Below are 23,310 nucleotides of genomic sequence, written 5' to 3'. Positions count from 1 at the left end.
ACTGTTTGTACCACCAGAGACTCCACAGACACGACAGGAAGTAGGTTTTCCCAGCCCCCTTCCACAGCTGGGAAACAGGCTCAGGGAAGTCAAAGGAAGGGCCAGGAGCTCAAGAACAAGCCCTGCGGGGTGCTCTGCACAGCACCTGCAGCTCGGTGGCAATAATGACGGAGAGGGCATGTCCTGTGGGCAGGCCCGATTCAGAGCATCTATGCCATGGCCCATGAGCTGCCCCTCAGGCATGAGCTGCCCCTTGGGCAAGCCCCTGGGTGGCAAATAAAGACAGACAGGACTCAAGCGTCCATCCTTGCTCTCAGGGAACTTACACTCAAGCAGCCCCTCGACCAGACAGAGCAGGACAGCGCGCTCACCCCGCAGCTCCTCACCTGGGAGGCTCCTGGAGCTCTCAGAGGGGAGCGTGACCCCCCCTCACCCCTCCCCTTCCTGGCACCACAGCACCCGGAGCTCACCTCCGGTACTTCTCCTCTCTCCCCTCCACGCACCCCCAGCCCATCAAGCCCTGGCAGTTTATTATTATATATATTCTTTAATGATCTGACCTTCTCCTTCCAGATGGTGCCTTCACTGCCTGCAATTGGGAACGTTAAAAGGAAACAGAGTTGTTGCCCCCCATCTGCCACTGCCATTGTTCCCATCACAAAACCAGGGCGGCTGAGACCAAATTACAAGGCTGTTGCCGCTGAAAATTGAAAGCCCACTTGGAATAACTGACATTAAGAACTGGCACCGACAGACAGCATAGCCATGATTTCCAATTGACATTAAATGGGGGCTTCTTTAGCGCCCGACGATGTTCGCCGCTGCCCACTGAACACGATGGGTACAGGTCATGTCCCCTTGGGCTCCCCCAAACCCTCAAACAACCCCTCCAACCCAGGGGGCTGACTCTGCTAGAAGAGACTGGGCAAACCCCAACTTCAGCCTCCGACCCACTGTGTGACACTGAGCAGGATACTTAACCTCTCTGAGCCTATTGCCTAATCTGGAAAACAGGGGAAATAATTCCAACCATTTGGAGTTGCTGTGAGCATCGGAAGGAATGTAATATAATGCCTAGCATATAACAGGCACTGCAATAATCTTTAAACCTTAGACCAAAAATATTCCCTAAAGTCTTCTTAAATCAAATAATAGTTTAGCTTGTTAACTAGTAAAGAACATCTGCCTTGAGCATTGTGCTCTTTTAAGACCTATCTATATGGAATCAAACTAACAACAGCAACTCAAAAGATTAGACAGGAACCTTAAGGGGGCAATGAGTTTACGATAATGGGGGAAGAACAATTTGGAAAAGGAGGGTGAGAATGGCTGCACAACTCGAAGAATGTGATCAATGTCACTGAATTGTACATGTAGAAATTGTCCAACTGGTGTATGTTCGGCTGAAGAAACCGAAGATTTTTACCAGCTTCTGCACTCTGAAATGGATCAAACATGCAATCAGTGTGCATTGATAATTACTGGTGATTGCAATGCGAAAGTTGGAAACAAAGAAGAAGGATTGGTAATTGGAAAATATGGCCTTGGTGACAGAAACAATGCCAGAGATCACAGGATAACATTCTGCAAGACCAGTGACTTCTTCATTGCAAATACCTTTTCTCACCAACATAAATGCGACTATATACATGGACCTTGCCAGATGGAATACAGAGGAATCAAATCAACGGCATCTCTGGAAAGAGACGATGGAAAAGCTCAATATCATCAGTAAGAATAAGGCAGGGGCTGACTGTGGAACAGACCATCAATTGTTCATTTGTAAGTTCAAATTGAAACTGAAGAAAATTAGAACAAGTCCTGGAGAGCCAAAGTATGACCTTGAGTATATCCCACCTGAATTTAGAGACCATCTCAAGAATAGATTTGACACGTTGAACGCTAATGACAGAAAACCAGACAAGTTTCAAATGACATCAAGGACATCATACATGAAGAAAGCAAGAGGTCAATAAAAAGACAGGAAAGAAAGAAAAGACCAAAATGGATGTCAGAAGAGACTCTGAAATTTGCTCTTCAACTTTGAACAGCTAAATCAAAAGGAAGAAATGATGAAGTTAAAGAGCTGAACAGAAGATTTCAAGAGCAGCTCAAGAAGACAAGTATTATAACGACATTTGCAAAGAGCTGGAGATAGAAAACCAAAAGGGAAGAACACACTCAGCATTTCTCAAGCTGAAAGAACTGAAGAAAAAATTCAAGCCTCGAGTTGTAATAGTGAAGGATTCCATGGCAAAAATATTAAACGACACAGGGAGCATCAAAAAAAGACGGAAGGAATCCACAGGGTCATTATACCAAAAAGAATTGGTCGATGTTCAACCATTTGAAGAGGCAGCATATGATCAGGAACCGATGGTACTAAAGGAAGAAGTCCAAGTTGCACTGAAGGTATTGGCAAAAGACAAGGCTCCAGGAATCGACGGAATATCGGTTGAGATGTTTCAACAAACGGGTGCCTCCCTGGTCTACGCTAAGAAATTTGAAAGACAGTTACCTGGCCAATTGACTGGAAGAGATCCATATTTATGCCTATTCCCAAGAAAGGTGACCCAACCGAAAGCAGAAATTATCGAATAATACCATTAATATCACACACAAGTAAAATTTTGCTGAAGATCACTCAAAAGAGCCTGCAGCAGTGTATCGACAGGGAGCTGCCAGAAATTCAGGCCCGATTCAGAAGAGGATGTGGAACCAGGAACATCAGAAGGTGTTTACCTTATTGGTTTATTGACTTATTACCTTACTGACCACGCAAAGGCATTCAACTGTGTGGATCATAACAAATTAAGGATAACATTGCGAAGAATGGGAATTCCAGAACCCTTAATTGTGCTCATGAGGAACCTGTACACAGATCAAGAGGCAGTTGTTCGAACAGAAAAAGGGTATACTGCATGGTTTAAAGTCAGGAAAGGTGTGCATCAGGGTTGTATCCTTTCACCATAACTATTCCATCTGTTGGAAACCCTGGTGGCGTAGGGGTTAAGTGCTACAGATGCTAACCAAGAGGTCGGCAGTTCAAATCCGCCAGGCGCTCCTTGGAAACTCTATCAGGCAGTTCTGCTCTGTCCCATAGGGTCGCTATGAGTCGGAGTCGACTCAACGGCACTGGGTTTGGTTTGGTTTTTTTATTCCATCTGTATGCTGAGCAAATAATCCGAGAAACTGGACTATAGGAGTAAGAACTGGGCATCAGGATTGGAGGAAGACTCATTAACAACCTGCGTTATGCAGATGACACAACCTTGCTTTCTGAAAGTGAAGAGGACTTGAAGCACTTACTGATGAAAATCAAAGACCACAGCCTTCAGTATGGATTGCACCTCAACATAAAGAAAACAAAAATCCTCACAACTGGACCAATGAGCAACATCATGATAAATGGAGAAAATATCGAAGTTGTCAAGGATTTCATTTTACTTGGATCCACAATCAACAGCCATGGAAGCAGCAGTCAAGAAATCAAAAGGCGTATTGCATTGGGCAAATTTGCTGCAAAGGGCCTCTTCAAAGTGTTGAAGAGCAAAGATGTCACCCTGAAGACTAAAGTGCGCCTGACCAAAGCCATGGTATTTTCAATCGCATCATATGCGTGTGAAAGCTGGACGATGAATAAGGAAGACCGAAGAAGAGCTGACACTTTTGAACTGTGGTGTTGGTGAAGAATATTGAGTATACCATGGACTGCCAAAAGAACGAACAAATCTGTCTTGGAAGAAGTACAACCAGAATGCTCCTTAGATGCAAGGATGGCGAGACTGTGTCTTACATACTTTGGACATGTTGTCAGGAGGGATCAGTCCCTGGAGAAGGACATCATGCTTGGTAAAGTACAGGGTCAACAAGATGGATGGACACAATGGCTGTGACAACAGGCTCAAGCATAACAATGATTGTGAGCGTGGCGTATGATCAGGCAGTGTTTTGTTCTATGGTAAAGCGGGTTGGCTCTGAGTCAGAACCAACTTGACTGCACCAAACAACAATAGTATAACATAAAATAAATTCTAAAAAAGAAAAAAATTCCTATTATAGGGTTGCTGTGAGTCAGAATCAAATCGATGGCAATGGGTTTGGTTTGGTTTATTAATAACAGGCCTGAAATCCCTAAAAAAAAAATTATAAAATAGGCCTGAAATCCCTAAGTGGTGCAAATGGCTAATAGGTTTGGCTACTAAACAAAAGGTTGGAGGTTTGAGTCCACCCCAAGACACCTAGGAAGAAAGTCCTGGCAATCTGCTTCCAAAAAATTAGTCATTGAAAACCCTATGGAGCACAGTTCTATTCAGGGTCAACTCAACGGCAATTGGTTAATAATATACCTACTAGTATTATTGAGAATGGCTGTCTATGGGGTCACCTTCCGCCACCAGGCCGAGCCCATCTCTGGCCCTGCCCTCCTTCTCCAGCCCGACCTGTCCTCCAAATTCCTCCTGTGCTCAGTCCCATCACCAGGCTTCTACTTCCTCTGCTGCCCCAGTGGATGGCCAGGCCACTCTGCCCCACCTTCCCAAGTCTGAAGCTGCCTTCAAGGCCCCCTTACACCTTCCCAGCACCCAGGGGGCCTGCTGCCTAAGCACAGACATCAGAGCTGGGTGGGGCCTCAGCAAGCCTTTATCCAGCCCACACTCCCTGCAGAGAGATACACTGGAGTCTAGAGAGGCCAGGTGAGTGCCCAAGGACACCTACCAGGAGAAAACCCAAGTCGGGCCCCAAGACCAATGCCCTTGACCACCCTCACAGGAAAGCAGATCCAGCACTACAGGCCTGAGCAGACTCCAGCTTCCACCTCTGGGGCTGTTGCCAGGGTTAAAGGAGGTGAGGTTTGGAAGGTGTGAGCACCTGCCTGGGCAGTGCTCAGGACTCAGGAACCAGAATCATCACCAGGTAGGCCTGGAATGACTACTAAGACGGAAAGGTGAGAAACAAACCAAATCCGAGGTGGCAGGGGAGGCTAGCAGGCCTGCATTTAGATGCACACCCAGTGGGGCATCACCAAGGGACTGCATAGACATGGCCTATGATGGTGGGATGAGGCCTGCAGGCCCAGGCCCTCTCGGTTGGTGGAGGTAGGGAGGGCAGTGGGTGGGAGAGGCTCCAGGGCCATGGTGTGTAAGGCTGGCTCTCAAAGGGGTCAGGGAGGGAGCCCGGAAGTCCCCAGCCTCGCCCCTTCCTTCTCTGGAGCCTTCCATCTGCAACACTTTCCCTGAGCCTTTACAAAATGGGAGACTGTTGGTGGAGTGAGGTGGGAGGTATCCTGGCCCCACTCTGCACTAAACTGTGTGTGACCTGGGCTGGTCACTTCCCATCTTAAAATGAGGACACGCCTGTCCCAGAACATCCCTTATGGCCCCCATGCGGCAAGCACTGGCTATCCTGGCACCTCCTATGCCATACCCCCACAGCCTCACGAGGGCCTTACCAAGGAGCACTATCATCCCCATTTTTGGATGGAGAACCCAAAGCATCTAAAACCAAACCCACTGCCAACGAGTCGACTCCGGCTCATGGCAGCCCCATGTGTTAACAGAGTAGAACTGTGCTCCATAGGATTTTCTTGGCTGTAGTCTTTATGGAAGCAGATTGCCGGGCCTTTCTTCTGCAGTGCCACTGGGTGGGTTTGAACTGACTGGTTTAATAGTTAGTAGCTGAGCGCAAACTGCCACCTAGAGACCTCCAAGTCATCTAGGGGTTAAATAATTTAACCGAGGTCACAGGACTGGTTAGTGATAGAGTGGGAGCTGAGCCCAGGCAGACTGGCTCCATTTCACACAATGCTAAGCACGACCCCTTCCGACCTCTCAAGCCCTCCTGACCTCTCAAGCCCTCCTGCGTGCCTAAGGTCACAAAATGCCAGAGGCAAGAGGGCCTGTGGAGATCTAGTCCAACGCTTTCATCTACAGGCGAGAAAACTGGGGCTCAAGAGGTCTGCCTCTCCGGGACCACGCACAGCGGGGACAATACTGCGGTTGAACTAGGTTCCCAGGCTCCCCAGGGCCCCCACCCTTCCAAGGGGCAGAATTGTCCCACCCCTCCCCCACTCCATCCTCCTCCATCCCCACTCCTTAGTGAATTAGGACCTCAGTGCACGAACAGAAATGGGGTAGTCAAGGAGAAAAGAAGACATGGGGTGGGGGTGGGGGGGAATTAAAGGAATCACATTCTTTGCGAATAAATGTTTTTAACATATTCTATTCCTAACGGGCTCATATTATTTCCCCCCCACTAGGCACTGCAGATAAAAAAACAAACTGGCAAAATAAAAGCAACGAATTATTCAAGCCCCAGGGGAACCTAGGCATTCAAATAAGATTTCAAATCACTCTCCTTCCATTAAAACTTCTGCTGCAGTGAAACTGTGTGGAGATGAGGTGGCTGAGCATCTTCAGAGGCAGCGTGGAGAGCTGGTCCCCACATCCATCAGCTCCTCCCTTCTGCCACCAAGGCCCACTCAACAAAGCATCTCGGGTTCAAATAGGAAGGAGTTTTATCCACCTTCAAAGCAGGTGTACAAACAGGGCTCCAGTCCACCCAGTGGGGAGGAAAGTACGTAGTTGGGACCTGTTGGGGAGGCCACCACAGCATTCCCAAAGGCAGAATTCCCACAGTCCTGCAGGGACTGGGTAGCCTCCGCTTAAGCCCCTCCTTGGCTTTCTCCATCCTTTGAAGGCATCTGGTCACCCAGGGACATCTGAGTAGAACCTCAAGCAACATTAGCACCAGATCCAAGAAGGGACTAGCCGAGTGGAGGCCTCTGATCTGGGTTCCTCAGTAGCCACAGTCTCCTCCTCCCCACCCCGCCTCCACTCCTGCCGTCCGATGCCCCTCTGCACAGCAGCCAGAAGGATCCACTTAAATGGAGACGGGATCATGACACGGTCCAGCTCTCAATGCCACAGTGAAGAGTTCCCCATCACCTCACCCCCACCCCGGCTTTCTGGAAAACTTCTCTCCCCCTCACCAGCTCTGGCCATTCTGGTCTTCTTGTCCTCACCTCAGGGCCTTTGCACACGCTGTTCCCAATGTCTGGATCACTTTGCCCCAGCCTGTCACACAGCTTCAGGTCTCCACTCTGCTGTGACCTCTTCAGAGGCTTTCTCTGACAGTAGCCCTAACCCCTATGCTTGTGACAGTTCCAACTGACCACCTAGCTTCATCCTCTCCCTGCTGGTCTGCTCCTTATTTAATGTCTGCCTGCCCCTCATAAACTGTAAGTTCCTTGAGGGCAGAGCTCTTTCTGTTTTTGTCATTGATCTGTGCCTTGTGCCTAAAATTACTGCACAAACTCAATTTTTTTTTAATTAATGAAAGCCAGTGATGAAGGTCCTGACTTATTTCCAAAAATATTAAAGAAACTATTAGAAATATATCTTTACCCATAAAAAGATCACATCAAAAACAAAAACAAACCAAAGAATGTCCTTGCTGTTGGCTGGAATCAGCAAGTTGGAATTCTAGTTATGTCATAGATAATAACAGCTCTGATCACTAAAGACAGAGATAAATAAAGTAATTATAACCTAACGAATGTGGTTTGGTAGCCAGAATCTCACCAACTTGAGGAGCAGAAAGGACAGAGAATGGGCTCTGGAGGCAGGCCGCCCAGGGTCCAAATCCCAGCTCTGTGCCTTCCTGCTGTGTGACCTCAGACAAGACACTGCACCTCTCTGGGCCTCCGATACCTCAACTGTAAAAACAGGTTTAGCTCTAGAGAAAAAGAGGTGTGTAAAACACTTAGAAAAATGCTTCCTCCACAGGACGCAGTGTAAATATAAATGTCAATCACTGTCGGCATTATTATTATGGCGTTTATGGGGGAAACAATGATTAAGAGGTCCTTGGTTGAGAATTCCTTTGGTCCTACTCCATCATTTGTGGGGGGTAGGTAACTGCTTTGTTGAGATATAATTCACTGACCATAAACTTCACCCTTTTAAAGTGTACCGTTCACTGGTTTTTAGCATCATCAGTGCCGTGCAACCACCACCATTATCTGCTTTTAGAAATTTTCCATCACTCCCCCAGAAAAAAAAAACCTGTACCTACTAACAGTCATTCCTCATTCTCCCCACCCCCACCCCTGGCAATCACTAATTTACTCTCAGTTAACTCCTGTCATTTTACAGATGGGGAAACTGAGGCTCAGAGAGGGAAAGTGGCTTGTCCAAGGTTGCTAGCAGAACATAGCCTCGGAACTCAGAGCTCTGGCTCCAGTTGATTCCCCACCACCCCACCTCCCTCCAGCCCAGGGCCTCCCTGCCCCTCACTGACCCTGGGTGCCCCCCACACACACATACATCCTAAAGCTACCTCTCTGCACCCCTGCCCCTAAGGCATCCCCCCGGGGCTTTACTCACGGAGTCCGATCTTGGCCAAATGCAACCTGTTCACCCAAGAGATCTTGCTCAGGGGGTTAGGGGTGATGAAGACCACCATGAAGCTGATGGGGCGGCCAGACCTGCACGGGGAGAGGCGCGGGCAGGAGCCTGAGTGTCCGGTGTGGGGGCCTGGCTCCCCCAGGCAGTCACACAGCTCATCCCTTGACCCAAGTGTCCCAGATGGAGTGAGGGCTGGTCAGAGCGTCTCCACAGTGTGGCCAGAGAGCCCAGTAGCCTGGCAAAGGCTCAGGCCCCTCCCTCTACCCAGTGTAGCCCCAGGAGGGAGGTCCTTCTCAGCCCAGCCAGGTTTGGGCACCAAACAGAGCAGGGGGACCTGGCCCTTTGTAGGCCTGGACGCAAAAGGCCCTTCCAGGGCTCCACCTGGCCACTCCTCCTGCCTCAGAACGCTTCCACAGGCCTAGTCAGACGTCTGACTACACGTCTGACCCCCCTAGAGAACGAGCCTCTGGAGGGAGGAAGAGGAGTCCCTAGCACCTGGCACAGAGCATTGCCCAAAAAATGTTTGCTGAATGGATATATGAATGAATGAAGAAATGAACGAGTGGGCCTGAGCACAAGCTTGTGGCAGCCGGGGGTCACTGCCACCATCACACTGTCCCTGCACCTTCAAGCAGCAAGGTCCCCCGCTCCCAAGTTCTCTGGGCCTGTTCTCTACTGTGGACCATCCCAGCCCCCTGAGAGGTACATGGAGAGAAGGGGTTACAGGGAGGGAAAGGGAGCTATTCGAGGCCGCTCAGCAGGTACGCAGCAGAACCAGGCTAGAGCGCCAAGCTGCTGATCCCAGACTCAGTTCTGAATCCTGGGCTTGCGGCCCTGCCTCAAACTACAGAGCTCCTATTTCCCCTCCTTGCAGCCGCTGCACTTGTAACACTCTGCCCCCCACCTTTCCCCAACCCGGGGGGTTGTAACCTGTGCTCTGGGCCTCTTCCCCACACCAGCAAAGGCTTCAGACTCAAACCCCATAGGAACTCATCTCTATCTGACTATGAGGGCTTGGCCCAGTCACTTAACGCTGAGTCTTACCTTGCTCACCTGTAAAGTGGGTATAATTATACCCACCTTACAGAGGATCAGAGGAGTAGGTAACACATGTACAGTGTTGGGCACATCAGTGCTCAACCCAGGCTAGTCCATCTCCCCCACCAGCACCCCTCACCTCCCCCCATCATGGCAGGGCTGCCCAGCTAAGTCTACCATCAGTGCCACAAACATCAGCTGAGGGTCTCCTGTGCAGAAACCCCTGTGCTGGGAGCTTGGGGGCAGAGGCAGTGCTAGTGGGTGGCCTGGCCCCAAGGGACTCCACAGCCTGAGGTGAGTGAATAGGAGACAGCACAAAGGAAGCCAACCAAAGGCAGAGTGTCAATTATCCTAACAGAGGACCAGACCCACCCACGGTATGACCAGGCCATTCATTTATTTACTCAACAATCTTTCCGTGAGCACCTACTATGTGCCAGGCACTGTGCTGGGCATGACCTCCAGTGTGCACACACTCACTCTCATCAAGGCAATCTTGATGAATAGGATGGCTACAGGTGCTCCCCCCCGGCCCCCCGCCCTGAACTCAATTCCCATATTTCCTTGATGGCCCAGCCCAGGCAGCAGCTCTCCTCCCCAGCCCCCTCTCCTCTCACTTGTCTGGTTTCCCGGGAAGCAGGAGTCGGAGGCGGCACTTGTTGGCTGAGTGGATCTCCTCCTCCTTCACCCGCATTAGCCTCTGCAGAGCCAGGCACCAGTCTTGAGCCACGGTCATGTTCAGGTTCTAGAGGTGAGGAGGCCAATAGAGGTCACGCCACAGCCCGCTGGCTCCCCAAGAGCCAGACAAGATCCAACAGCCATTGCGGCACCCCAGGGAAGAAAACGGGGGTAAATTTGTGGAGCCTTAGTGTGGGACTCTTCATTTAGTCATGGGCAGGAGACCAACTCTCCATTCTCCAGCAGATCCCACCTGGGCTTTCTTCTTGGAAGAACAGACCCTCCCAGCCAGCTTCCTTTTCAGCCCTGGAACTGAGGCTGCAAGACCAACTGGCCACTGTGCAGAGAACAAAAAAGGCCCACAGCCAGGCTCTGCTCAACCCAAGCCCAGACCTAGAGGCTGCACACCAGACTTCAGGTGGAGGTATGGAGCTCTGGCCGCTGCTTCGTGTGGCAGCTCAGAAGGCAGGGGCACGTCAGAAAAAGGGGTGAGAGAGGAGCCCTCCCATGCTCGGCCCCCAGGGAGGACCACGGAGCCCAATGAGGCCGGCTGAGTGCAGCATACCTGGTAGGTGCCGTGCAGTGTGCTGATGAGAAGGGTTATCTGCTCCACTACGGCTAGGTCCTTCTGCAGGTCCTGCAGCTCCTGGAAGAGGCGCGGGGGGCCAAGGTACACCTTGTCTGGGCAGAGAAGAGACCTGGCTCAGGCTCAGGGCGGGGAGAGGCCTAGCCAGAAAACCGGCATCCACTCACTGCAGAAAATAAGAGCTGTCACTCTGGGGACATGGCACTAGGGACATAGAAGGAGATGTTACCCAGCTGTTGTCCTGATGGGGCTCCCAGTCTAGTTGGAGAGATAGAGCCATACACAGGTCAAGTCTACCACCTGTGATCTGGCCCACGGTCACTCAGTACAAAGGACCATGGGAGACCAGAAGGCTTAAGAATCAATGTGCCCAGGACAGCTGAAGAACCTTCTTGGAGCTGGGGTGTGATGGGCACTGCCAAGGGGAGGAGCAGCATGTGCAAAGGCAAGGCAGCTTAAGAAAGAGCATAAACAGCAAGTTGTTCAAAGACATACTAAGAACCTACTAGAGTATGTACCAGATTCCATTCCAGGTGCTGAAGGTATAGCAGCAAGCAAGGCAGGCATGGGCTCTGCTCTTACAGAGCTGTCATGGATTCCATTGTATCCCCCCCAAATATCTGTCAGCTTGGCTAGGTCATGATTCCCTTGTATGACTGTATAATTGTCTACCGTTTTATCATCTGATGTGATTTCCTTATGTGTTGTAAATCCTACCACTAGGATGTAATAAGATGGATTAGTGGCAGTTATATTGATGAGGTCTACAAGATTAGTGTCTTAAGCCTATCTCTATTGAGATATAAAAGAGAGAAGCTAGTAGAGAGACAGGGGGACCTCATACCACCAAGAAAGCAGCACTGGGAGCAGAGCGCATCCTTTGGACCAGAGGTTCCTGCACTGAGATGCTCCCAGACCAAGGGAAGACTGATGACAAGGACCTTCCTCCAGAGCCAACAGAGAGAGAAAGCCTTCCCCTGGTGCCCTGAATTCAGACTTCTAGCCAAGTAGACTGTGAGAGAATAAACTTGTCTTTGTTAAAGCCATCCATTTGTGGTACTTCTATTACAGCAGCACTAGATGACTACGGCAGGAGTTTATGACCTACAGGGGAAGGAATCAGCTAACAATCTCAGCTGGCGGAACGTGCTGGGAAAGAAGATATCAGGGCAATGGGACAGTAATAGGGGGAAGATGCCCAGATCTCTGGTGATGATACAAATGGAGAGAGTGGTGGGGGGGCATGAGGGGTGGGCAGCAAGAGAGAGCAGGCAGGACCAGCAGAAAGAGGTGGTGAGCTCTTGGGTGCCATGCTGCAGAACATGGGCTGTGTTCTATAGGTCAGAGTTTCTCAAGCTAAGGTCTTATGGAATTCCCCGGAAGCAGGCGGCTTATTTGGGGTTTTCATCTAGGTGATTATCTAAAAATCAGAACGCGCATCCTGAATCACCTGGAGATAATGATTTTAAAGCCATGTTCTGCTGTCTGGTGTTAAGGCTTCCATGGACACTGGTACTGAGCAGGGCCACTTTACGGGTCAGCAGGTCAGAAGCAAAGAGCAGAGGTGGCCTTGGAATATAAATAATGTGCACACACCAGATGAAGAAAACGAAGGGCTCCGCAGGAATCCAAGTGGGGTCAGCTGGCGGGAAATGCGAATCACCATCAGGCACCCCGTGGTACAGGCACAGAGAACTCAAAAGAACCTGCACCATAACGGTGCCACATCCATGTTGTGAGCAATTTGGTTCCAGCAAAACAACATCCATCTCATTAAATTAATGTTTCTCATTTGAATTTTACTGTTTTGTAGCTTTATTTTTATTCAATTTGTGATTCTGTCTTGACTTTATGGTTGTTCAAAAGCTATAAGAATACGGTGTTTATTATACCTAGTTTTATATTTCACCATATTGAATAACAATATAATAAAAATCATGTAAGGCCAACTGGGGTTCAACAGGAACGTTCTTCCCCTTTAAGGGAAAGGGGTTGGGCCGTACTTTACTCAAGTTTGAAGAACAGACAGCACAGTCACTGAAAGTGGGGGTCTCAGAGCAACAACCATCAAGGGGTGGAAGGGAGAGCAGAGTCACGCTAGCCTGAAGGTGACTCTGAGCCGAGGGAGGCAGAAGGGCAGAGGAACTCTCCCCAGGGAGGTCCTGTGAACAGCAAGTCAGGAACGCAAACCAGCTCTTCCTGCCCCACAGATCTGGGAAAGAGACTGCAGCATTCTGGAAGTGGGCACAGCTGCACGGGCCCAGCCCTCCCAGACAAGCTCATGGTGCAATCGCTCCCTCAGATTTCCCAGAATTGCAGGAGTGCGTGGGGCAACCACCCCGGTCAGGCAATAAACAAAGCCTGGCCGGTGGGGAGGAGGAAGTGAAACTCAAGTGTCTTCCCTGCCTGTGGAAAGTGTTCCTGGGCACTGCATTCATTCATTCACTCATTCAGCATCCTCCATTCATTCAGCAAATATTTAGTGACGCCCTCTGCACCAGGCTCCGTGCAAGGGCTGCAGTCAGGCCTGCATGGCTGGGAGCAGGGCTGAGTAAGGGTCTGGGGCTTCACCCTGAGAGCAATGGGAAGCCACAGGCAGATCTGGGGGTCGCGGGGGCGGTGACACACACAGGTCTGATCTGCATTTTGAAGTTAACTCTGGATGTCGGTGGAAGAAGGCCAAGAAAAGATAAAGATAGAGGGAAGGGGAGCAGCCGGGGAGCAGGAGGGGTGCAGGGGTGATGGGCACTGTGAAGAGGGAAGAAGCGCGCCGACGGGGAGACGCTGCTGCACCACCTTGAGTTACCACTCCCCTCCTTGTCCCACAGAGTCTGGGGTACAGTCAGGACAGGGGAAGGAGGATCCAGGCAGAGAACCCAGACAGCCCTAAGCCTGGTCCCTGAGGGCTTAGGGGCAGGGTGAGTGTCACCCAGGCCCCTCACTATACAGAGTGGGGAACTAAGGCACAGGAGGAGGAGACACTGCTGGAGGCTCAACAGGGAGGCAATGGCCAGGCAGGAACTGGAAGCCACGCCTCTGACTCAGAGTCCGTGTGTGCGTGCACGCATGCGCACATGTGTGTGTGAGGGTAGGGGGATCATGTTCAGCGTGCAGGTAGAGGTGTGACCAGGTCAGGATGTGCGTGCATGCGTGGGGTAGGGGCTGTGGTCACACATTTCTATATAGTTTGGGGCTGCAAAACCCAGAGCCTCATTGCTGTGCCACCCATCAGCCTGGGGTCCCTGAAGTGGGTGGGGTCCACAAGCCCTGGGGCAGGGACTCCCTCCACTGGGCTGGGGCAGGCAGGGTGGCAGGAGGGCGGTACTCACTCTGGGCCTGGCCTGCCGCAGAGGTCTTCTTGGCGCCGGCGTGCTGGATCAGCATGTTGTCCTTATCGTAAGCGCCACCCTCCTGGCCCACCTCCACCACCTGAACCTGGGGCAGCGCCGTGTTCCATTTCACCACGTACTTGGGCCCCAGGGGCACCAGGCTGCTTATCTCCAGCTGGCCCCTGCCAGGGACAGAGAGGACAAGGCCCTGGAGAGCCTGAACCACACCCGGCCACAGAGCCAGCCCAGGCACCACATCTCAGCACACCTTTTCAGCCAGGCACTCGTAGCCCAAGCAGAAGACTGCAGGCCAACACCCAGGCAGGCAGAGCAGGCAGCCCTTGTGGAGGCAGAAGCACTGGGGTGCCCAGGCCCAGCCCCAGATCCAGAATCACATGCCCCCTTGAGCCTCAAGCCCCACGTACCACCTACCTGTGGTTGGTAGGCCTGAGGAAAAAGACAAGAAGGAAGGGAGGTTGTTACTGTTACTGCCTGATTTTGATGGGACTGAGACCCACGAGGGCAAACATTGGGCGGATGGGCGGAAGGACAGACAGATGGGCTCCTCGAAGAGCCATGGCAACAGAGGCCAGGTGTGGACAGAGGGGACCACACAAGGGTCTTCTCCCTGGACTGGGCCTGGCCTCCCATCACCTCTGCATCTCCCAACAGCCCTACTAAGAAGTCTGTACTATTCCAGATAAGGACCTGGTGGTGCTCTGACAGGTTAAGTGACTTGTCCCATATCACCCAAACCAATCCCCCAAACCAGGCCACTGGCATCCACATCACACTTTTCACTCCTGGTAGACCCTGAGTGACATGGAGACACAGAGGGTATCGGTCATGTCCCTGTACCGCATGGTGCCTAGTACATAAGTGGGACTTAAAATTACAGTGCTTGAATGAATGAATGAATCAGTCAGTCAGCCATAAGCACTGCTTGCTGGGCTCTGTGACACAGGCTTCCTTTCAGAGTCTCCTCCCGGGGTCCCAGAGGCAGGCTCGGGTCTCGTTCCGAGCTGTGAACCAGCACATAATAAGAGCTCACTGAACACTGAATGGATTAACAATGGACAAGTGAGTGTGCGTGTCCCTCAACAGCCCTGCTTGCTCCCCTTCCTGGACACATGACCCACGGTCACAGAGAAGTGCCAAATGTACTCCTGCCACGGCCGGGGTACACAGGCTGCTCCTGGAGCATAGCTGCCTCCTGAGCCAGGCTCCACGTGCCCCCACGTATGCTCTAGCTGGGAGGTGGGAAAGCCAGGTTGGGATTAGCATTCAACAACGATGGGTGATCGCTTTCTCTTTTGGATCCTAGTTCTTGTTTCCACTTTATTGTTTGTGTGATATTTTTTAAGTATTGTCAAATACTGAGAGCAAAGATTCTCCTCCACGAGAGTGGATGACAGCTCTGGCAGGGAAGGTCACAGCTGGAGTTCTCGGGAACCATTTGGTAAAGGGTCACAATGCCCGATGCTTACCAAGCCAAGCAGGGACCACAAGTGAGTGACCTGGGCTGGGTGGGGACTATGAAGAACAGCAGAGCACAAGCCCTGCTAAAGGGACCACGCTACTCAGCTCCAGGCCCTGGTGATGGCCCAGCTTGCTGCTGTTGTTGTTGTTGGGTGCCGTCAAGTTGATTCCAACTCACAGCGACCCCATGTGATAGAGGAGAATGCCCATAGGGTTTTCTAGGCTTAATCTTTACGGGGGCAGATCATCAGTTCTTTCTCCCCTGGAGCCGCTGGTAGGTTCAAATCGCTGACCTTTCAATTAGTAGCCAAGCACTTAACCATTTGCACTACCAGGTCTCCTTTTGGCCTTCTGGGTCCTCCAAATTTTTAAAAGAAGCCAAATGTCTCAGCCTTTGTGTGAACTCTCCAAATACAGACTCCTGCAGGCCTAATCCAACCTGTTTGCACTCATCTACTACCCAAAAAGTTGGCAATTCAAACTCATATAGCGGCACCTCAGAAGAAAGGCCTGGCAACTTGCTTCCATAAAGATGACAGCCAAGAAAACCCCATGGAGCAGTTAAATTGGAATCAACTCCATAGCAACAGGTTTGGGTTCTTTGTTTTTTTTTTTTTTTTTTTTTTTGGAATCTAACCTGTGGGCCACCAGTTTGCAAACTCTGGTTGCAAGAATCATCCTCACCCCACTCCAGGGCTTGAACTCTGTCAGGCACAGCCTGGCCCCTGGCTCTGGGCATTGCTACAACCTCTGACCCAGAACCAGGGAACCAGGCTCCTGTGGGCAGAAGACGCTCTGGGCTATTGGGGGGAAGACTCAGCATGGAGAAACATTGAGAAGAGGAAAACCGATCTAATTAAAGCAGCAGGGATTTAGGTTGGACACAAGCAAGGATCTCTTGAATTACAAAGTGATCAGACCTCATGGGCTGCTTAGTTACTAAAGGCAGAGCTCCAGAGTAGACAACTGAGCGGTTTGTCCAAAGGCTGGGGGCTGCCCCCCATGACATCTCCTGGCACTTCCCAGTTCTGGGGACCAGGGACAGAGCAGGCCAGGAGGGATGGGAGAGGAGGCTGGAATATCAGAGACCTAAACTGAGCTGGAGTCCCTGACAGGTGAAACGGTTACTGTGCTTGGCTGCTAACCAAAAGGTGGAAGGTTTGAGTCACTCAGAGGCACCTGAGAAGAAAGCCTGGCCATCTACTTCTGAAAATTCAGCCGTTGAAAACCCTATGTAGCACGGTTCTACTCTGACATGCATGGGGTCACCATGAGTCTGAATCGACTCAACAGCAACTGGGCTGGTAAACTGAGCTCAGATGGCACCCGCTGCAGGACGGACTGGATAAGATAGGAGGGGACCCCAGGAAGGGGTGACTGCCCTGGCCAACCCAGCCCCTTGCCCAGGTCTGCTTACTTGAAGTTGATGTTGGCACAGACCAGCATGTCATTAAGCAGGAAGACCCTGCGCTCCTTGGACTTGATCAGCTGCCCACGGTCACCATACACAGTTTCCGTCAGCGTCTCACACAGCAGCAGCTGCCGCTGGCCCGAGGTCAACAGCTGGGGGGGGAGAGGGCGGAGCAAAGTCAACACTAGTATCACAGCCCATGCTGCTACCTAGACACCCTCTGAGCCAAGCACCCGCAATTCTCCCACCATGCAGTAAGGGGGACAGAGGGTGGCAGAAGCAGGGAGGGAGAGAGAGCCTCTCCCTCCACCCCGAGTAACAAGATGCTCTGGGGAGGAAGACCAGAGTGCCACATTGAGCTCTCTGCTCTTTGGAGGCCTCCAGGGGCCTGATCACCCACCCTTCTGTGAGCCACCCCCAGCAGCCAACACCCTTTCCTGGTGAGCTGGCCATGACTAGCCTGCTGCCTACGCAATCCCACATGAGACACAAGTTCTGGCGTCACACGCTCGGGCCCTGGCTCCTCCACTCGCCAGCTGGGAAGCTCTGAGCCAGTCCTTTCACCTCTGAGCCTCAGTTTTCCGAGCCCTCAAGTGGTACAATAATCTCTACCTTTCAGACTACACAAGGTAACTCATGACAGGAAGTGCAAAATGAAAATGCAGGAACCCTCGTTCAAAAATTAACAAATTCAAGACGACAACAGCAGGGCATTAAAACAGATACGGGGTTTCCTGAGCGCAAGGCCCAGTGTAACTGTGCAGGTAATACCCCAGGAAGCCAGCCCTATGGGTGACACTCGGACGTCTCTGCCCCTGGAGGGCGTGGCCTCAGATGGGAGACACCTGGCCTGGACGTCAGCCCAGCCATGTGCTCTGACCTGTTGGGCAGCCTTGACATGTCCTGCCCCTTGGAACAGACCTCCTGGCCAGCCAGGCGACCCTGAGGAGGCCGAAAACCTCCGAGCCTCAGGCACCTGAGCAGGTATTTGCAATCTTAGCCTGGACACCTGGGTCCCCTTCCAAGCACGGGGACCACCCACCCAAACAGGCACCCAATGGGAAAACATCCTTTTTCCTGACAGAGTTATTTTCAGGGGGGACTCAGTAAAACCCACGACTCTGGTGAAAATGATCATTCTCCTCTCCATCAACCACATACTTGCTGAGAAAACGATAGGTCACCCCAAAGCCTCCTTGGGAGAGAATTCCCTGTTGTTCTCCAAAACACCACATCTCTCAAATCAACACACAACCAAAAGTCTGAACGGTACTAGCGCCCCCCGTCCTTGCATTCAATCAGCTGAGCAGTCCAGGAGGCCATCTGCCCCCATTTCCCAGGTGAGAAACCCAACACCAAGGAAGGAAAGTGCTCTGCTTCCTGCCACCGGTGGGGTGGCCGTGGTGGACAGAGCCAGTCCAGCGGTGCCTGCCTCAGTACTGCGCAGTGGCCGGCACACCCTCCCCACTCCCTGGCTGGGTGTGACGGGGCCAGCGGATGCCCCTTTGCTCCAGACACACAGGAGGGCTCAGGGTTCCCCAGGAGGACCCCTAAGTATTGCCACAAGCATGCTGAGCCAGCTTTTGAGAGCAGAGCCTGCACTCTGAAGGCAGCAGGCCATAGAAAGTGCCACATGTGGACGGCCCACAACGTGAATGAGGTAAGTCTCCCGGGCTCCTGGCAGTCGCCCCACTCTACCCCGTGCCCTGCACTTAGGCAGGAAAAAGAAAACCGGAAATTTCACAAACACCCTTCTGGAGGGTCCTGAGTAGGCACATTTTGAAATGGTTCTGTTTCTGCCTACACCCAGTTTCATTTCCACTTCTCCCGGGGTAACTACGAGAGGGAAATCACTAACCGCGCTCAAAGCTGGCTAAGAACACCCCGGAGGTGAGCCGTGGGGTACAGCCACCACCACCACCATGACACTCTTCCTAGCAACATCTGACATGTATCCAAGACATCCCCATCTAACAGATGGAAAAACTGAGGCTCAGAGAGTTGAGTTCCCTGCTCCACATCTGACAGCTATTGCCTGAACTGCAATGACTAGTGCCTGAGTCCCTATGAGGAGTAGAATCAGAGAACAGTCAATTCTCTTCCCAGAGCAGCCGTGACTCAGTTGCCTACCCTGAGCAATCTCCTCCTGCTGCAGCTGCACTGTGTCTCCCCATGAGGTACAAGACGGAATAAGAGAAACCCTCTTGGTTACCAAAAAGGGGTCAGGGGGACAGAAGAAAAAGCTTCCCAAGTGCGAAGGCCATTAAACACCAGCACAGGTGACCATGGTTGGGCACTCCAGAACAGAAAGCTCATGTGGGGCCGGTGGAGAACTGACCCCCCCTCCAACCCCTCACGTCCACCTTAATGGTCCTGGATCAGGACATCTTCCAAGAAGAGGGCTCTGTCCCCAGACTAGTTCTATTCTCCCAGAGCAGGTTTAGCAACATGTGGGGACTGAGGTTTGTGGGGACTGGAAGTGAAGTGAGGAGCCACTACTCAGCTGACCAGAGCCACGTAGAAGGTGTGCCAGTGTGACCAGCTCTCCTAATCCTTCAAGAGAGCCCAGAAATCTGAGTTTTATGGGGCATCGCCCAATTTTTAAATCTTGGCAACTAATTCCATTTTCTTAAACACATTGTGTGGGGCCAAAAACACATCTGTGATCTGGATGTGGCCTGAGGGGGGACCATCCCAAGATGCAAGAGCCCCGAAGCTAAGAACTGTAAGGGACCCTAAAGGTTATCTTGTTCCCGCCCCGCTTCACAGGTTACTGTGAGGATCCAAGGGGTATTGTAGGTCAGAGTAGATCATGTATTGTAAAGTGTGGTACACATGGAAACGGCTGGTGGTCCTTCCTGTACTATTAGAAAGTTCTCTCCCAAGTGGCTGAAATCTCCCTCCCAGGAACTGCCAGTCACTGGCCTTACTTCTACTTTCTGAGCCACAGAGAGGCTCCCATTTGCTTCCCACCCCCCACCAGAAGATATTAACACAGCCCTATGACACCCTAAAGGTTGTCCCTTCTCCAAAGAACAGCCCATATTCACTCTAGAGTGCCCTGGGGCATGGTCACCTCACCCTGAACCATCCTGGCCAACCTCCGCCCTCCAGCAGGTGAAGGGAGGTGGAGCCTGGATGTGGACCACCCAGATCTGGGTATAGCTGGTGGCAAGGAAGGTCATGCACTACTAGGGAAACAGGGACAGCCACTGAGCTTAGACTGCTGAACTTTTACCAAAAGTGTTTTTTTGGTTTGAGGGTTTTTTTTTTTTTTTTGGTACTGGTCTTATGTTTTAAAAACAGAATTCTCCACAGGCCCACTTGTAAGTTTTTTGAGATGTTTTTAATTAGAATGTTTCTAAGTGGCAACCCCAAGACATGGCATGGATGTTTGCATTTCTCCTTCTTTAAAAATAACAATAATTTTTTATAAAAATAATGATAACAACAATAGTAATGACAGCCACCAGGTGTTGAGGCCTCTCAACAAATTTCTGGGTCCCCTATTTGCCTCACAGCAGCCCTGGGGGTCAGACACTATTAAAATCTTCTTGTTTCAGAGGAAGAAAGTAGGGTTCAGCAAGGTTGGGTGATTTCTCTGAGGCCACAGAGCGAGAACTAGTGGCAAATCCAGATTCAAACTCAGACTCTGACCCCAATGCCCTCTCATTTAACCACAATGCCAGGCTGTCATTTCTGTCGTCTTTATTATTACACTGATGAACAAAATCAGCTTTTATTCTAAAATAACATGAATTGCAATGAATGGGGGGTGGGGGGGGTCCAGTCTAGAACACATCTTCAAGGTAAGGTCTTACAGACTCAAAGAAAATCAAGGGCTCCCCTGGCTCAAAGAACGCTGCCACCTAGTGGTGGCCACAAGGTGGGCGGCATGAGTGCCCCGTGTGGAAGGCTGTAGAGCAGATAAGGGCAGGCAGGTGGGGAGGTGGGCACTCACCTTGTTGAGGCTGCTGCGGTCACTGACACTCTTGGTCAGCTGCTGGATCTCGGCCACCTGGTCAGCCAGCCGCTTCTGCTCATTCAGCTTCTCAGCCAGTGTCTCCAGCTCCGTGAGGGCCAGCTGCAGGGAGAGCCTGTCAGGGTGCCCCCTGGGGGTGTTCTTCAGCATGTCCTGCCGGGGCCAGAGAGAGCCAGGGGTCAGAAACCCCCAGCAGACCCACCCTAGCCTTCTGTGCAGACCAGGTCTAAAAAGGGCTCAACTCACAGCCAGGACAGATGGTAATGAATGAAAAAAATAAAATAACTGCTATGGACCCATCTCAGAGTAACTGATGAATGGTGCACTGGGATGAGAGTCCACCCGAGGCCTGGGAGCTCTGAGGACAGGAGAACGCTGCTGGGCTCCATGGTGGGAGATCGCCCTTCACCTGAGGACCCTCAACCATCGTGGGCGGGCACCCCAGTTCTCAGGGCTGCATGGAGGCTTACACACATCCCGCATCCATTCTGAGGCTGAAGCCAGGACTGGCCAAGGTGAGACCATTTACCGAGCAGCTCTTTCCTGCCAGGAGCCCCGCAGGTCCTGGGGTCCGACCTGCCTTCATCGCCCTTCCCACAACCCACCACCACTGGTCACTGAGCAGTCCCCAAACCTGGGCGGTGGGGGCCATGCACAATGAGCTGCATGATAAGATTGTTCCCCTGGAGGATCAGCAGGCGGGCTGATCACGAACCAAGGACGGAACCCAGGCCGTGCCTCCCACCTCCCACCCCACGTGGCCTCCTACCAGCCCACACTGCACCCTGTGGTTTCCAGAATCCCGGTGGTACCTGGAGCAGGAGGATAAACTGTGGGAACCTCTGGATGGGCTTCACCATCAGCCCGTAGAGCGTGACACGGTCCGGGCTGCAAATCTGCCGTCTCTGTTGGAGACAAAAACCTGTGGCCGTCAAGTCAGTTCTACCACATGGCAGCCCGCGTGTGCAGAGTAGGACTCTGCTCCACAGGCTTTTCAAGGCTGTGAACTTTGAGAAGCAGATCACCAGGCCTGTCTTCTAAGGTGCTTCTGGGTGGGTGTGAATGGCCAACCTTCTGGCTAGTAATCAAGAACTTAACCATCTGTGCCACCCAGAGACTCCTTGTTGGAGACAAGGTCTCATCATTCTCTGACCCTTTACAGGGAGGGCCTGGAGCCCCGCGGTCCAGACAGAGCCACTGTCCTGGGGTCCTTGCAGCACTAGCCCCTAGGACCCTGCTCTGCCTCCAGACCTGAGAGAAGAGCTGAGGGGTACCCTTGGATCTGCTGCCAGGGGGTCCCTCCCACCACCCATGGCCCCTTCACAGCCTGCTCACCCCTGGAGACCAGGGCAGTCATGTTAAGGTCTCTGACCTCATGGCCTAACTAGGTTTCTGACCCCATGGCCTAACTAGGAAATTCAGCAATTTATTCAAGTGGTCAACTTCTAGAAGTAGCCAAGACAACCATTCCCTCCACTTAAAGGAAAAGCAGAAGGGCCTGGGCTGGGGGAAGGGGGGAGGGCGGGGGGGGCGGGGCATGGGTGGTTCTGTGTCCTGTCTCTCACATCTGCTCCCATCACTCCATCCACACACCTGCACCTGGATCCCAGCCTCACCCCTGTTCTACCGCTGTTCCATGGGCCTCCACTTCCCTCTCCCCAACTCAAAACTCTTCTGTGGCTCCCCATTGCCTGCTTAGCTCCTGAGCCTGGAGGTCCAGAATTGTCCAAACTGAACTCAGCCACCTCTTGACCTTCTCTCCTGCGACCACCCCCGCAACAGTGCTCCCAGAATCTAACCAGACCTCCCTGCTCCATCCTCCTGACTGACCTTTGCCCCACTATCCTTGCACCTGAAACACTCTTTCCTCTGTCCCCACCTGTTACAAGGTGACAGCCCCTTGGGAAAGCCCCTCCCGATCCTGCGTCTTCTTCTACAGGAGGACCTGCTGCGTGTTGCCTGCGCTTTTCTGGTACCCAGTCCACCCCGCACTCTCTGCTGAATGGCACACCCCCAGGCAGCTCTCTGCGTCTCAGGGGATCAGGGGCAGCCTGGTCAGGGGGCTACACAGAGGGATACTCTCTCTTGCTTATAGAGGACTCTGAAGTTTTTCAAAGTCCTTTAACCTCTATTCTTCCGTGTGATCGCCAAGATACCCCTTTGAGGAACGTCCCTCACTCTTTTACAGATGAGGGAAATGGGCCAGCTCAGCAACCCCCTGAGCCATGCATGAACACCCTCGCCCCTAAGCCCAGTCCATCAACGCCCAGTCCACCAGGGAACACAGGCCCCAACATGCTGGGGTTACCCACGGAATTACCAAGGTCCATGATCCCAAGCTCCTTACTGACACTTTAATGCTTTATAACCCTTCTCTTGGGCAGGGGGAGGGAGGAGGGCAG

The 23,310-nt window shown here is 52.0% G+C and overlaps 1 protein-coding gene across 12 annotated transcripts in view; it reads right to left on the bottom strand.

Annotated features, from left to right (window-relative positions):
• The window catches only part of ARHGEF10L (Rho guanine nucleotide exchange factor 10 like), a 201,466-nt gene that overhangs the window by 59,717 nt on the left and 118,439 nt on the right, over nucleotides 1-23,310 (bottom strand). For 10 of the 12 annotated variants that reach the window (XM_049878084.1, XM_049878075.1, XM_049878074.1 and 7 more), the window contains 8 exons: nucleotides 21,721-21,813; nucleotides 20,888-21,061; nucleotides 16,933-17,078; nucleotides 14,469-14,483; nucleotides 14,037-14,218; nucleotides 10,687-10,802; nucleotides 10,061-10,188; nucleotides 8,385-8,485 (listed from right to left, as the gene is read on the bottom strand). In XM_049878084.1, coding sequence (XP_049734041.1) covers nucleotides 8,385-8,485; nucleotides 10,061-10,188; nucleotides 10,687-10,802; nucleotides 14,037-14,218; nucleotides 14,469-14,483; nucleotides 16,933-17,078; nucleotides 20,888-21,061; nucleotides 21,721-21,813 — 955 coding nt within the window. The remainder of the gene's footprint in view (nucleotides 1-8,384; nucleotides 8,486-10,060; nucleotides 10,189-10,686; nucleotides 10,803-14,036; nucleotides 14,219-14,468; nucleotides 14,484-16,932; nucleotides 17,079-20,887; nucleotides 21,062-21,720; nucleotides 21,814-23,310) is intronic. The other 2 variants (XM_049878082.1, XM_049878081.1) reach the window with 1 other exon arrangement.

The sequence above is a fragment of the Elephas maximus genome, chromosome 3 (genome assembly GCF_024166365.1).
Source record: "Elephas maximus indicus isolate mEleMax1 chromosome 3, mEleMax1 primary haplotype, whole genome shotgun sequence".
NCBI lineage: Eukaryota > Metazoa > Chordata > Mammalia > Proboscidea > Elephantidae > Elephas > Elephas maximus.
Note: the sequence above shows the minus strand (reverse complement) of the source record. Positions and strands in the feature narration are given on the sequence as shown.